General features: G+C 35.1%; 1 protein-coding gene across 1 annotated transcript; it reads right to left on the reverse strand.

The window, feature by feature from the left end:
• Positions 1-191: 191 nt before the first annotated feature.
• LOC140793173 (NADPH--cytochrome P450 reductase 3) lies at positions 192-7,871 on the reverse strand. Its single transcript, XM_073144511.1, has 18 exons — positions 7,286-7,871; positions 7,124-7,183; positions 6,954-7,030; positions 6,815-6,872; positions 6,637-6,720; positions 6,511-6,547; positions 5,512-5,581; positions 4,553-4,744; positions 4,359-4,451; positions 3,534-3,762; positions 3,351-3,434; positions 3,128-3,279; positions 2,934-3,030; positions 1,794-1,943; positions 1,589-1,666; positions 1,372-1,494; positions 1,154-1,267; positions 192-653 (listed from the first exon to the last, which is right to left on the reverse strand). The coding sequence occupies exons 1-18, from the start codon at positions 7,634-7,636 to the stop codon at positions 573-575; spliced, it is 2,130 nt and encodes a 709-aa protein (XP_073000612.1). The 5' UTR covers positions 7,637-7,871; the 3' UTR covers positions 192-572.
• Between the last annotated feature and the right edge of the window lie 6,063 nt (positions 7,872-13,934).

Raw genomic sequence — 13,934 nt, forward strand, 5'->3', positions numbered from 1 at the left:
CATGTACTACCTCGACAAAACAAAAACAAGGGAAAATCAATAAACTTGCACCGAGCTAAAAAAAAGGTACTACAGAAACATGCGAGCTGTGTATAACTTCGGACCATTTAGAGGTGAAATAATGAAGGATGTAAAATCTGAATAAGAAATAAGATCGCAAAGCATTTAATTTGAGAAAGCTGGAGTGTTCATTTGGTGTAATAATACAGTTCCATATATCTGAATTGTTATATTTCTCCAAGTCTACATCCCAGCTTCCTACAAATAAGTTATAATTCTTTGCAACGACTTATCCTGTCAATAAATATAATGATATATAATACATGAAAAATTGCTGTTACCGAGTCGGAAATGAAAGAGCAACGATGTTGCAGATAACAAAGAGTCTTTTCAAGCTGACAAGTGGAGGGGTGGCCAAAATTTTCAGCACACCCCACCCCCCACAAAGGCACCAAAATCTTTTTTTACTGCTTAAGGTGCTGGGTTTCATGCATCGACATACGAGTTTTGTGTGCTTTTTGCGTGATGCCGGTAATCGGGATAATAAAACCCATTTTTAAGGGAACTTCTCATCACCATACGTCCCTCAGGTATCTTCCTTCCATCTGGAGACTCTTCACCAGACTCTCTGTCTTGGAGCTATCAAGAGATCCCTGCAGAGGAAGTTCAATGAACAGGTTAGAAGAACAGCCAGTTGAATCTCTTCAAATGTAGCAAATAAGACTCCCAAAATATATTATAGACAGAAAACGTAACCGTCATAAGAAATATATAAGGAGTAAACATCCAAAGATTTGCCAAGTCAAATGCAAGTAGGCTAGTAAACAAGCTAAACACGAGTTATTCCAACATACAAGCATAAGCTAGGTTCACTCTAGTCTTATCTCTCATAACACACCGTGGAGTTTCATTGTCCCTTGAAAATTATCAGGAAATGGCACATTCAATGAGGACACTGGCCAATGAGTTTGGTTGGTGATACCAGTTATCATTAAAAGTGGGCCTACTTGTTAGTATGATAACAAAGTTCCCTTTCCATTTCAAGCTAGCAGATCATTAGTAGACACATGATATGGAAGAGTTATAATTCAAGTGAAATGTCTCATAATTTGAGCAATTCTGATACTAGCAATTCTGATACTATTGCACATACCTGCTCTTGAACAATAGTGTGAAGAATTCTGTGTACATCTCTAGCCATGCCTTTGGCATCGCCACATACATAAATATAACCACCCTGAGCAATGGTGTTCCAGATGTCGGCGGCCTGCAAAAAAGGAACGCATACAATAAGGAAAAATATTGTATATATATATATGGACTATAATCAGAGTGTCAATGCAAAGTAGAATCAGAAGAGGAAGGGACCACCTTCTCTGCCATCTTATGCTGAACATATTCCTTAGTGGGACCCTCACGGGAGAAGGCAATGATTAGCTCAGAAAGTGCTCCAGTTGCAACAAAGTTGTTCAGTTCATCCTCATAGATGAAGTCCTGTGCATTATGCAACATATAGTGTCAACAAATACAACACAAGGGTGCATCAAAATACAGACTTAAATAGGTACACTAAAAATATTATAAGTACCATCTTCCGGTTTCTGCATCCGAAGAAGAGAACAGCACGACCAAGTTCAGCTCCAGACTCTTTTAGAGCCAACCTTTCCTGGGACCGTAAGGGCAATACATAAGTTCACTAAAAAGTGAAAACCATTGCAATAGCCAAGTTCTTGAGAAAAAGAATGCATTAAGCAAAAATAGCACAGTTGCACAAAACATGTGTACATACGAACCTGTAAGAAGCCCCTGAAAGGTGCTAGACCTGTCCCAGGACCGATCATTAGAACTGGCACCGAGGGATCTGCAGGCAGTTTAAAATTGGACTGTCTGACAAAAATAGGAGCCCAGCTACACTCTTCGTTCTTTTCCAGTGGAACAGCATTCTAAAAAATGGATTGGCAGCGCTAGATTAAGATGAATGAAAATCTATAGATGTATTTACTGCTCAAATGTTAACTACAAAAAGTCACATCGCACAGCAAAAACTGCAAAAGCAGAAAATATAATTGAAATCTGAACATATAATTGAAATCTTCGTTCTCTCTAGGGCACCCGACGTGCTCAGGCGACGGCGAGGTCGACGACGAGCAGCGGAACTATTAGGAGGGGTGTGGCACCCCTCGTGCCATGTGCCGGTACGCCGCCGGCACGGCCATCCATGCTAGAATCACGCAAACATAAGAATTCAAAAGCTAAAAACCATTCACACATTAGAACTCAAAAAGCTAAAAGCCATGGCAACTACGAGTATCACATCGATGATCATTAATACCAAAAAAGATGATGTTCTTCCATAACTGAAAACCAAATCATTATTCTAAGCTAGGGATTAGAATGAGAAAGAAACTTGACAGGCATTAAGTCTACATACTTAACTAAGTAATCTGAAGGTCATGGAATGATGGTTAAGAAAAACACAATTAGTTGTTACTTAACAAGATAATGCCTCCTGAAGTAGATCAAAACTTAACATATTTAACCAAAAAAAAAAGTTCTCACGACGGAGGTTGGTTTTCACAAATTAAACATGTCCCACAACCATAATTCATGCCAAAAGATGGATTTGCTTCTTAATCTAGGCTAAAGTGAACGAAGCACATATAATTTCTGTATCAAAACCATGACGGGAATCATCAAAATAGATGGAATTATCTGCCACAGATAATTTGGTCTATATAACAGGAATTTAACCTTTGCAGATTAACTAATGAAAAGTAGCTATTGAAATCATGTCTGAATGACTTAAATTTCCAGTGAAAGCTCTGGTCATAAACTTAGACCCCATAGGTTATGTATCATTTACTTCTGACAGATTTCCTGGTCATCTGTCGGGTACATAAAATAGAAGGTTGTGTTAGGCAGAAAGAAAAGACCTTCATCCAGGTAGAGCAGACTCCTTTGTGAATCCTTCCTGTTGGTGTTGGTCCATATACTAACGCACAGGTCACATGGATTCTGTTTGGTGCCATTCTGCAGAATGAAAAGATAAAATAATAAAAAGAAGAAAAGTATTTAACTGAAAGGATAGATCCAACTGGAGTAAATTCTATGTGAAACTGATAACTACCTTGGTGAAGAAGATATTGAATAGTATCTAGGCTGCAAGCGAGGAGCAACAGCTGCAAAGAATACTCCCAATGGAGGCTTAGCTGAAGGGAATTCAGACATAACTTCCAGAAGGCTCCTCTGGCTTGCAACGACCCATTGGGAATACTCGTCCTGTATCATATTATTCTAGTGTTAGAACTAGAAAGTCAAAATAATTTCTATGGATTTCAAAGACAACCAACCTTTCCAGCTGGAGAAGCCAAATATCTTAATCTCTCAGCCTCATCGGGATCAGATGCATAGGCAGCCAATGCAGTTAAAGCACTCTGCAGAGTCAGTCCACAAATACAAAAAATACCAGAATTTTCATATCAACAGAGAACTTATATGCAGATATAATAAATTGAGGGCTAAACAGGACTTACCTTCTTAGGTGAACTCAAAAGATCAGCATATCGGGCAAGTGCAGCTCTTAAGGTACAAGGAGATGGGAAAGGAGGTGCCAATGAACCGCCACTTAGTGGTGCGCCATCCTCCTTATCAGCATGAATTGAGAAAAATGTCTCCAGGGAATAACCTAATAGCCTTTCTGCCTCCTCTACAATCTCAAGGCAATTTTCTGTATATACACCAACATGGTCTCCTGTTTCATACCTAATGAAATGAGGAGCTAAAATGTAAGTAACAGATCAAGCCTGCAAAAGGAAACTACTAGTAGAAACCCAATACAAGTGCAGGTACTTTAGAACAATCGTGATATGGCCAGCATCTGATTTAAAGAATAAGCAGGCACAAAACTGACTTATAATTCGTGAACTTCTTTAATAAGGCTTAACAAAGTGGAACAAGCTTTATCAGAACAGCAAGAACCTATAAGAACATTGTATGAAAGTCAGAAGGTAAGAAATTCTCTACTGTTATTATACAAGATTGACACGTGTAAAATGCATAGAAAGCATTGCCCTATCACTACTTTTAAGGATTGACAAGAAGGTATAAAGTGCCACTAGCAATAAAGAGGCTCATGTGAAATGTCCCAGGAATTCCTGGGAGAGAAGATAAGCAGCTAAAAAAGATTATGCATCTACCACCAATATCTTGCCTTCAAAATTATGCATCTACTGCCAATACCGCAATACCATAGCAGAGAAGATAGGCAGCTAAAAAATAGACATTGTTCATGTACCCATAAGCTCCTTGCTTACACATAAGTAAGAGCCAACTGATTGAACTAAGATTAACAAACTTACGTTAGGCCAGTTCCAGTAATGTCAAACTCCAAATGAATGCATGATCGATCAGAAGCTGCGGTATGAAGCTCTCGCTGCACAGCCACATTTGCCCTGAAAAGAAAAATGAAAAATGAAAATGTTTAGTTTACTCAGTTCATGTCCAGATAATCCAGGTCAGCTCAATGTACTTTGCAGTAAAACACCCATAGTACCTGCATGGATGTTGGATGTCATGAACAGCATGACCATTTGCAAGCTTCCAACTTTTGTCCATAAGTTCAGCATCTTCAGGATTGACAATTACAACCCGATATTCAGGAATAGCAGCAGTATAAGGAGTTGCACCTGAAACATCATCTTCATCACGCAACAATTGATCCAACTCTGGCCATAAAAGCTCTTTCCTGGAAAAGAAATACAGTCTTAGATGCACAAAGAAGTTTTTCTGACTCTGATGTATTGAGAAGTAAAGATGGCTGTGTTGGTCCGGCATAAGTGCGTGCCAATGTCGAGCCTTTTTTTTTTAACTTTTTTTCTTTGTCCATCAATCATCATCAATCAACTTTAGCATTATTCTTGTGTCAACAAATTAAGTCGTCATTTTCAATATGATTGAAGATTATCGAAAATATTTAATATAATATTCTCGTGTTATTTTTGTGCTGACAAATAAAGTCTTTGATCCTCCTCATCATTCTACATTCAACAAGATATTAGTTTAATTATTAAACTATTATCAATTAATATATGTGTTGATTGTTATTATATGTTCAATTATATTATAAGGTACCCAATTTTATTATGAAGTATTCAATCATATTAGAAAGTATTCAATTATTAATATTATTTTTAATGAATATACTCAATCATATTATATGTTGAATAATATTTATATTTGACTATTGCTACATCTTCAATACAATAGGTTATTTACAAAAATAATCTAAAAATAAAAGACTATAATGTAGTTTAATACATATATGATATATTTAAACTAGACCCAAGGATTGGTGTGCCAAAGACCCAAAAATATCTCTAAGCATCCTAAATTTTTTATTAAAAATATATTAAAGGTGGTGCCTTCGGTACGACCATTGTTGTTGAGAAGTAAACATCAAGGAATTAATTCAATTAACAGCTACAGCTTAGACAGTATTGAAGTATGCCATACCATGCAGTGAAGTCATCTTCAATGCATTGATCATCATCTCCAAGACCAACAGGAACAAGGCGTTTCCCACCTATAATTAAAGTAAAGAGTGGCACAAACCTTAATTATTTGAATTAACAAGAATGTGATACACAAAAGACAATTTACCAAATGCAAAATGCTCCAAAAATACTAGAGTTTCCTGTAGTTAATGAAACAAGAGAAGGCATAGCAGCATATTATGGAGAATAAAACATTATCAAGACTACAGTAGCAAACTGGCAGGTGGAAGACAAATTTTCTTTCACCTATAAGGACCTGATTCCTTACATCTTAATAAAGTAAAATGCAACTGATATGCACAAATAAATCATCTACATTAAGGCTGATAAATAAATATACCTAATCACCAGAAAATTTAACTCATTTTCTCCACATAATTCACACCTCTGAATTTTGACAAGGAAATAGGACAATGTTAAAGATACTAGAGAATTAAACATGACAGTAGAGGATATAGGTGATTAAGTTTCACAGGGACTTGACTATTGAAGGTCAATAAAAAATATTCACACAACAAATACTTGAATTTCGGGCAGAATGTTTGACTGATTATGTTTAGCAAATATTGTTGATAACTTGATATCACTTGAAATTTAAATGATGCTAAACTCAAGATGCCAATGAAGAGAGCCAGCATGTTACATAAATGTAATGAAGAGAGCCAGCATGTTACATAAATGCTAAACTCAAATCATTTAAATATTTCATGTTTCCTATCTATATCAGAAGTACAGAACCAATAAACAAGTACCATCTTACATGAATGAGTAAAGGTAACAATAGTAAATAAGCATACACCGGTTTTAGGTCAATAAGTTATTAACCAGTACAAAGTTAATACATTTAACAGATATGCAGCAATCACAAGTAATGGAAAAAAAAATCATAATTTTGTCTGGGTAAAGAAATTATGACTATAAACAGAATTAACAGAAGTAGCAGGATTAGAGAATATACCTTGTGCAGTGAGGAGCTCATCCACCACCTTAGCAACCTTCATTTGATACCAGAGGGGACATTGACACTATATTAGCAAATGGACTTGCTAAAATTGACAAATTTCATCTTCAATGATAAAGCTACCTTATTGAAATGCTCATATTGCTTATTACCCAGACCAAAAATTGCATACCGAAGATCTTTTAACCAATCCCCCTTCTCACTGCCCTGTAATTTAAGCAATAGCTAAGACCCTTCCGGCACCAAAAAGATAAAAGGATAAAACGGACAACCCTCCAAAATAATTGGAATATAACTGAACCTCTGTAAACCATCTATAAAACCTGGCGGCGTTGTCGGTTGGTTCACCATCCCCATATCTACAATACCGAAGCAGATTGAGTAATGTACTTTATAAATTAATATCTAAATAGAAGAACTTGTCCAAGAAAGGAATTTACGTAGCAAGGAAGAACAGAGCTAAGGTCTCTTTAGTCATCTTCTCCTCATACTCATTATCGTCACCCGCATAATCATCCTATTATCCAATATCAAAATCATCATCAAGATTAAATAGCTAAAAAATATATATTAAAATAAGATCCTCAAATCATAGAGAAAAGTTTTTCACCAGATCGACGACTTTAAAGACGGCTTTATCATATCTCGCTTTAGCCTCCTCAGCAAGCGCCTAAATAGTAAACGAATTATATATACCACAAAACATGTAAAATGCAAATATAAATAAATCTAAATAGAATTGGAAAGATAGAAGGCAAGATCAAGCCCTAACCTTGGCGAACCCTTCCGCCGTTCCCGTCTGAGTTCCAAAGAAGATAGTGACCTTCTTCCTGCTGTCATCCACCTCTGACTCCGGCTCCGGCTCAGTCTTCACCGCTAGTGGCCGCGGCGGCTCCGCCGCCTTGCTCGGCTTGCTCCCCGAGCGCCGCCACAGGAAGAGAACAACACATCCGACAAGCACGGCAATCGAGGTGGTGAGCAGCAGCAGGATCTCCCGGCTTTCTGCGATCGCCGCCGCGCCGGACTCCGGCGACACCCCGTCGCCGCCGCCGATGAGCTGCTTCCCCGTTAGGATCGCCGTCAGGAGATCGAGCGGCGAGGGTTTCATCGATCCGGACTCCATCGTCTCCGATCGCGGCGGCCGATTCGATCGAGGCGATGGGATCGAAGCCTTCGACCTCCCCCTCTCTCTCTCTCTCTCCCTCTCCCCCCTCTTCTTGTACTCTTTCGTGGTTTGGGTTTAGATGGGGGGAGTTGGGCGATTTGGTGGGAGAGGAGAGCGAGAGCGACAGCGCGAGAGAGAAAAGGCGTGGGGTTTTATTGCCGGCTTCGCTCACCAAACTCGAGTTCTCGAAGTCAGTCACACCACCTACTCCCCGGTATAAAACCACTCAAAGGGGTACCTAATTACCAAACTACCCCCATCATGCCATTTGGATGCGGAATAATAAATCCTAAATCTCACGAGTTTTTTTTTTGACTAAACTACCCCTCTCTTAGAAACTTATTTCTCCAAATAGATCCTATTCAATCTTAATACCAAGATGGGTATAGACACACTGCAACGCTACATAAAACGCTCAAAGTTTTATCCAAGCAAAAATATTATATTAGAAACGCTCAACATTTTATTAGAAAAAAAATAAAATTTAAATTTAAAGGATCTATAAATTTTCTTTTTGTAATTCTAAAAGTAGTTGGGAATGGTTACTGTTTAACTTTTTTTATATCTTTACAACTATATATTTTATAACTAAAATAGATAATCAAGCAAGCATAAAGTTATAACGCTACAAATTTTTTATATTTTATCTCTGTCGGTCTCGTTTAGTATTTTTAACAATAAAACACTTAAATTTTCAATGCTTATATATATATATATATATCCTCCTTTTCTAATAAATTGTTGAATTGTACAACGTTTTTTCTTTCAATAAATATTAGCATTCTATTTAGAAAACATTGATATGATCAGCGTTTTACTTTTGACTGGGTAAAATGTCTAACAATTTTACATTTTATTTATGACTACGGTGAAATAGATCGGGTTTGGTATTAAGTTTGGAGTATAATCCAAATTTCAATGCTAAATATAAATTATTGGATAGAAGGAAAAAAAAAAGAGAGTGAAGAATGAGTTTAAACGGGTCATGCTAAACTAGTTTTAGAATAAACTACTATTTAGATATTAAACTAGTTTAGTTCTTACTAAACAAATTTAAAGTTATGTCTAAACTAAGTATACACACAAATTCGGAGTATTTGACCAAACTAAGCCTCCGAACAAATTTAAAGTTAAATTTAATTTGTATTTATTATATCTAAATTTGAATCTGTTATCTTTTTTTAATCAGATAAAGTAGGAGATGATATTAAATTAGAATATAAAACAATAATTATAAATTAAGGAATAATTTTGTTATTTTCTAAGAAATTAATATGTTTTCTCAGCATAAAAAAGTATCCATAAGATAAGCATGGAATAAAATACCAAATATTTTTAGCCTTTTTTTCCTCTTTTGGTCAAGAGTATATAGTGGTAGCTGAAATGTCTGAAATAGATCTCTTTGGATAGTTTAAGTGTTAATTATTTCGGTTAATATATTTGAGAGGTGGCTAAATTATGCGTGATACACCCACAAATAAGGGATCTTGAAGGGTTATGCATGCACAATTTCTACTTATTGTAATGGAGAGCATCGCCTAAACTAATTTTTTCTTTTTTTTAAAAAAATTAAAAAACTAAAAAATCAGCTAGAGATTACATATATCGCAGGCATAACTAAGCCCCATCCTATCCAACCGAAGAAGGGAGTCTAACTTCGGGGGCATTAGGGTTTCCCACTCTACTATAATCCTTAAGTAGTTTTTCTTCCGCACTTTGCAACCTAATCGACCGCTCTATTATCTTCCCTATATATATGACGATCTTTAATAATTCAACTCAACGTCCATTTCAACTATATTTTTATCTTATTTCTCTCGTGCTTCTCTCAACTCCATCAAGATAATTCAAGCTTCACACAGTATATAGGAGGCTCCTTAATTATAACCTCAGTCACTATTACATTCGTGCAGTCTAACTCTATTCTAATAACAATACATGCTCCTCCTGGATAGTCTTCTCTCATGAACGCCTTATTCGTTTTAATTTTGATCCAACCCTTAGAGGTAGCACTCATCCCATTGTTATACTTTCTCCTAGAGCTCGAATTTGGCACATACTCGTGGGCAAGCTGCATAACCCTCCTCACCATTTCTCTTGGCATCCAAGGATGGTAGTAGCTATGATTGCTGAGTTTAATAAGTGCATCATGATCCAATTTCTTGTGGCAAGTAGTGGTGATCGAGTTCTTCTTATCCTTACTGGTCACTACTCCTTGCTTACCTTGTTTGTGAGTTATCTTCTGCAGCCCCGAATGCATGCAGAAAGCTACTACGTCAAATACTTTGCAACCTTTGATGGGCTACCAAAATGAACGTAAAATTTTATTTTTAAGTTAGTTTGATCTCTATTAGAAAAATTTATTAAAATTATATATTTTTCCTTTATTGTCTTTATTATCGTTCATACTCTATCGTAGAGAGAGCATTTCCAGACATTAAAAGTAAAATGCAGGAAGCAAACCAATAAATATCTAATATAATATAGTGTGAATAATATAAAGGCAAAATTTGAAGTGTTTTCCATAAATTTTTCTAAAATTAACTACACTAAAGTTTCACTAGATATTAGCTTTACAAAGCTTAAGATGAAGCCAATGAGATAGTTTTGAGATGATTATATATATATATATATATATATACTCAAGTTAACTTGCTTTTATACTATGAAGCTGCTTTCATTCTTTTCAAATCGTTTGTTTGTTCCAAATCTTTTCAATCTTAATCTCCTTACTGATTGATTCATAAATAATATGATATCTAATAAAGAAGTGCAATATACCAAAGTCATAAATCACTAAGAAAAACAATTGAATCATTTTATGCAAAGGTAAGTCTATCTCACACCAAATTTGAGAAACTATAAACCTATTGAATTAATATTGCACCAACTTAGTCGATTGTGATATATGACCAATAAAAGTAAAAGGATTTAAATGTGATGCCAAATATTGCTTCCTTTTTCTTTGTTTTTTTCTATTAATTTCCTCTAAACTAATGTAGTGAATGAGAGGCACTCTGCTGTCCTAATTCATAGTTTTGATCACTCAACCACATGCATTATTGGAACCTAAATACAGTTAAATTATTTTCCTTTTAACATATTTGAAAATTGAACCAATCTTTTCATATACATTAGGACATAAAAACAAACACTTCCTGTTAATTTCCCTTGGCTTATGAGACATATATTTACTTGTTTTACTGATTTTATTTAATCTAATTAAATATTTAAGTCAAAAAGTGAAATACACTAAGAATAAAAATAAGGACTAAATATGGACTAAATAACTTCTAAATGTGGGCCAACACTTCTTCAATCATCATTTATAAATTAGACAACAACAATTATGTTAATCTTGAAGTCCAATAGCTTCATATATTCCATTTTGGACATGATCTTAATTAACGGATGTATAAAATCGATGCATTAATATACATCAAATGGTATGCTTGATCACACATCTCCCAAGTTTCGATGGGCTTTATTGTATTTTATTTCAGACACAATTATAATCATCGGATCACATTATCGATGTGTTGATGTACATCTAATATGCAGTTGGACTGACCCCAAGGTATCGGTTCGCATCGAAATCGTGATCGTATCATAACATCATTAGAAAAGTTTGGAATTATAATTTTTGCTGCCATTTCATAAATATCAGGGGGTGGGGTAGAACAGTGATTTTGCCTAGGGGAAGTCCAACCACTAACTACTCAGTTTTAATGTCATCTTTAAATAAATAGCACATGGTTTGCATGCCCACAGTATATATATGTATTTAAATGCTTGATGAAATAAATACTATTGCTCTCTTTTTGAGGACACAGGTAGGAATATAAATGAGCCTAACAAGGAGCTGTAAAAGTTGACCCGACTTGATTATTTGATGTAGTAACTCAACTTTTAAATGAGTTTAAGTTTAATTTAATCGGATCTGAATCATAAACATATCAACTTGTCTAATCTGATTATTAAATGAGTCAAGTTCATATTTATTATTTTAACCTATTTATGATCCGATCCGCTAATTCATTTATGACGTGGTAGTTTATTTATAACCTGTTAAACTTGTTCATAATCGAACTATTTATATAAATTTAAATAACTTGCATGCTATTAGATAGGACTCGGGTAATTCTTTTAATAAACATGTCATGTTTATATTTGTATTATAATAACCCGACCGAAAGCTAATTAATCCGATGTGATTGCCACCCTATATATATTAAATCTAATAATTAAATTGAGATTTAATGGTTAAATCTTTGGTTCGGAAAGTTTATTATTTGACCCTAAATTGTGTGTGGTTGAGGATGAGATTTGAATTCAAGAGCTCTGTCATTTATGCTGGTGTGGTAGAGGTTGGGCAAATAGAACCAATAATATTGTTGGGCATTCAATAGTTGCAATGAATCATTCATTCATTCAACTTGTAAAAGTCCACTCTCTTGTTCATCATTCTCAATGTTTACATGGTTCATAAACTCCACCTATCAATTAGTACAATAACAACAACTAATGCATCACTCGCCAAAGCCCTAACAATACTATACATGCACAAATATCGACTTTTTAAAATTAATTCACACAAATGCAACCGTTACGGAACTTTTTTGTATAATTTTTACGTATAATTTTAGAACACGACGCCTTTTATTTTATTATGTTATAATTAAATGGGTAGAAGATGTTTAAAAGTGTAATTTGAATGTCAATACCAAAACTAAAATTTATGTAGTAAAAATTGTATAATTTTAATATATAATTTGAGGCCACAAACTCAGTTGGGAGTTTGGGTGACCGTTGATCGGTGGTTGGGACTTGTCTTTCAAATTGGTTGGTTGACTTTTTGACAATGAATGGAGCCAATGAAATATTAACACAATTACAGAGCCTAATAATAGGACATCACATCACCATGGTTTTGATTTCTTTTTAGCATCTCTCATATGAGTATGTGTGTATATCTCTTTCCATACATTTTTAAAGAAGTTTGTGTTTAATTATTATTAACGTCAACGATTTAACCGCACAAGTGTAAGCTCTTATAGAGATAAGATCTCTTTTAATGTTGTTTATGGTTATAATCACCATTTCTGCAAAGAAAATTGTGAACTTAAATGGTGTTTTATTTATTCCATTGATTTTGTCAGAGAAGACATCCATAAGATAAAGAGAAACACAAGTTAATTATAGTGGAAATTATGTTAAAATTAATGCTCCCATGCAAGAAGAGTTCTTATTCTCCTCCCTACCTCCCCCTTTCCTTCTCTTCTACTACTCCATACCCAATCTTGAGGATTTTTTTTTTTTGACTCTTTTCCTCTATCTTCTTGTTCAAAGGCTTCTCTCTTCTCCCTCACTCTTTCTTATCTAGAGTGTTAAAATGGAGATGGTTTTCTATGAACCCCACCTCTAACCTCAAATCTATATCACCATGGGCTTTTATCTTTTTGGTTGTTGTGTTCCTCTCATTTGGAAAGCTTGTTAAGAATGTAACATTTAGGTCGCCAGTGCATGGAACTCTCTTGATGTTTCACCTTATTTGATGGTTTTCTTCCTAACGAAGATCTAGATATGTGTATGCCATTAACCAACCACGAGCACATATGATTAAGTGTGAGCTTCTAAATATTGAGTATCATATCTGAGAGTTTAGTTCAATATTTAAAAGAGAGAATATAGATTCTTTAAGGCTTCATCTAATAGCTTATATTTTTGGATTGAGTTAAGAGTTTTAATATTTGTATCAAACCCTATTCAACTTGACTATGATTTCTCTATCTCTCGACAAATGGTATCAGAGCTAACGGTTTGACAACCCTAGAAGCAGTTTGGTGTGACCAATTTAGTAGCTCTAATAGCATACGAGCTCTTATGTATGAGTAATATTAACGCAGTAATCACAATTTGGTGTTACCGGTAGAGCTAAAAGACCTTTAGTTTGGTCCAGGCACATGACATTAGTGTGCAAGCTCGGTTACACTAAATTGAGCAAGAGTCCTAGTCTAGAACAAGCGCATAGAATTGACGCATGAATAGATATATGTTCATGTCATGCAAAATAGAAAATTTTGACCCTAGAAGAATCAGCAATGAAAACACACCGCGAGTTGTGGGTGTAGAAGATGTTCGATTGGGATGAATGTTGGATGCAAGATGGTTCTAAAAGAAGGGAGGCATAATATGATATCAGTTAGTAAGTTCCGATAAAAAGGAATACAAATATTACTTTAATGAAGGATGTTGG

Source organism: Typha latifolia, chromosome 8, assembly GCF_019914945.1.
Source record: "Typha latifolia isolate L0001 chromosome 8, TyphaL0001v2, whole genome shotgun sequence".
Taxonomy (NCBI): Eukaryota; Viridiplantae; Streptophyta; class Magnoliopsida; order Poales; family Typhaceae; genus Typha; species Typha latifolia.

Excerpts from the sequence above, each read along its gene's own strand:
- LOC140793173 (XM_073144511.1), bottom strand. The coding sequence starts at position 7,636 with ATGGAGTCCGGATCGATGAAACCCTCGCCGCTCGATCTCCTGACGGCG. Across the intron at positions 5,582-6,510 it reads TGAGCTCCTCACTGCACAAG|GTGGGAAACGCCTTGTTCCT; the intron begins GTATATTCTCTA and ends CTTTAATTATAG. Across the intron at positions 3,280-3,350 it reads TGGCTTCTCCAGCTGGAAAG|GACGAGTATTCCCAATGGGT; the intron begins GTTGGTTGTCTT and ends AATATGATACAG.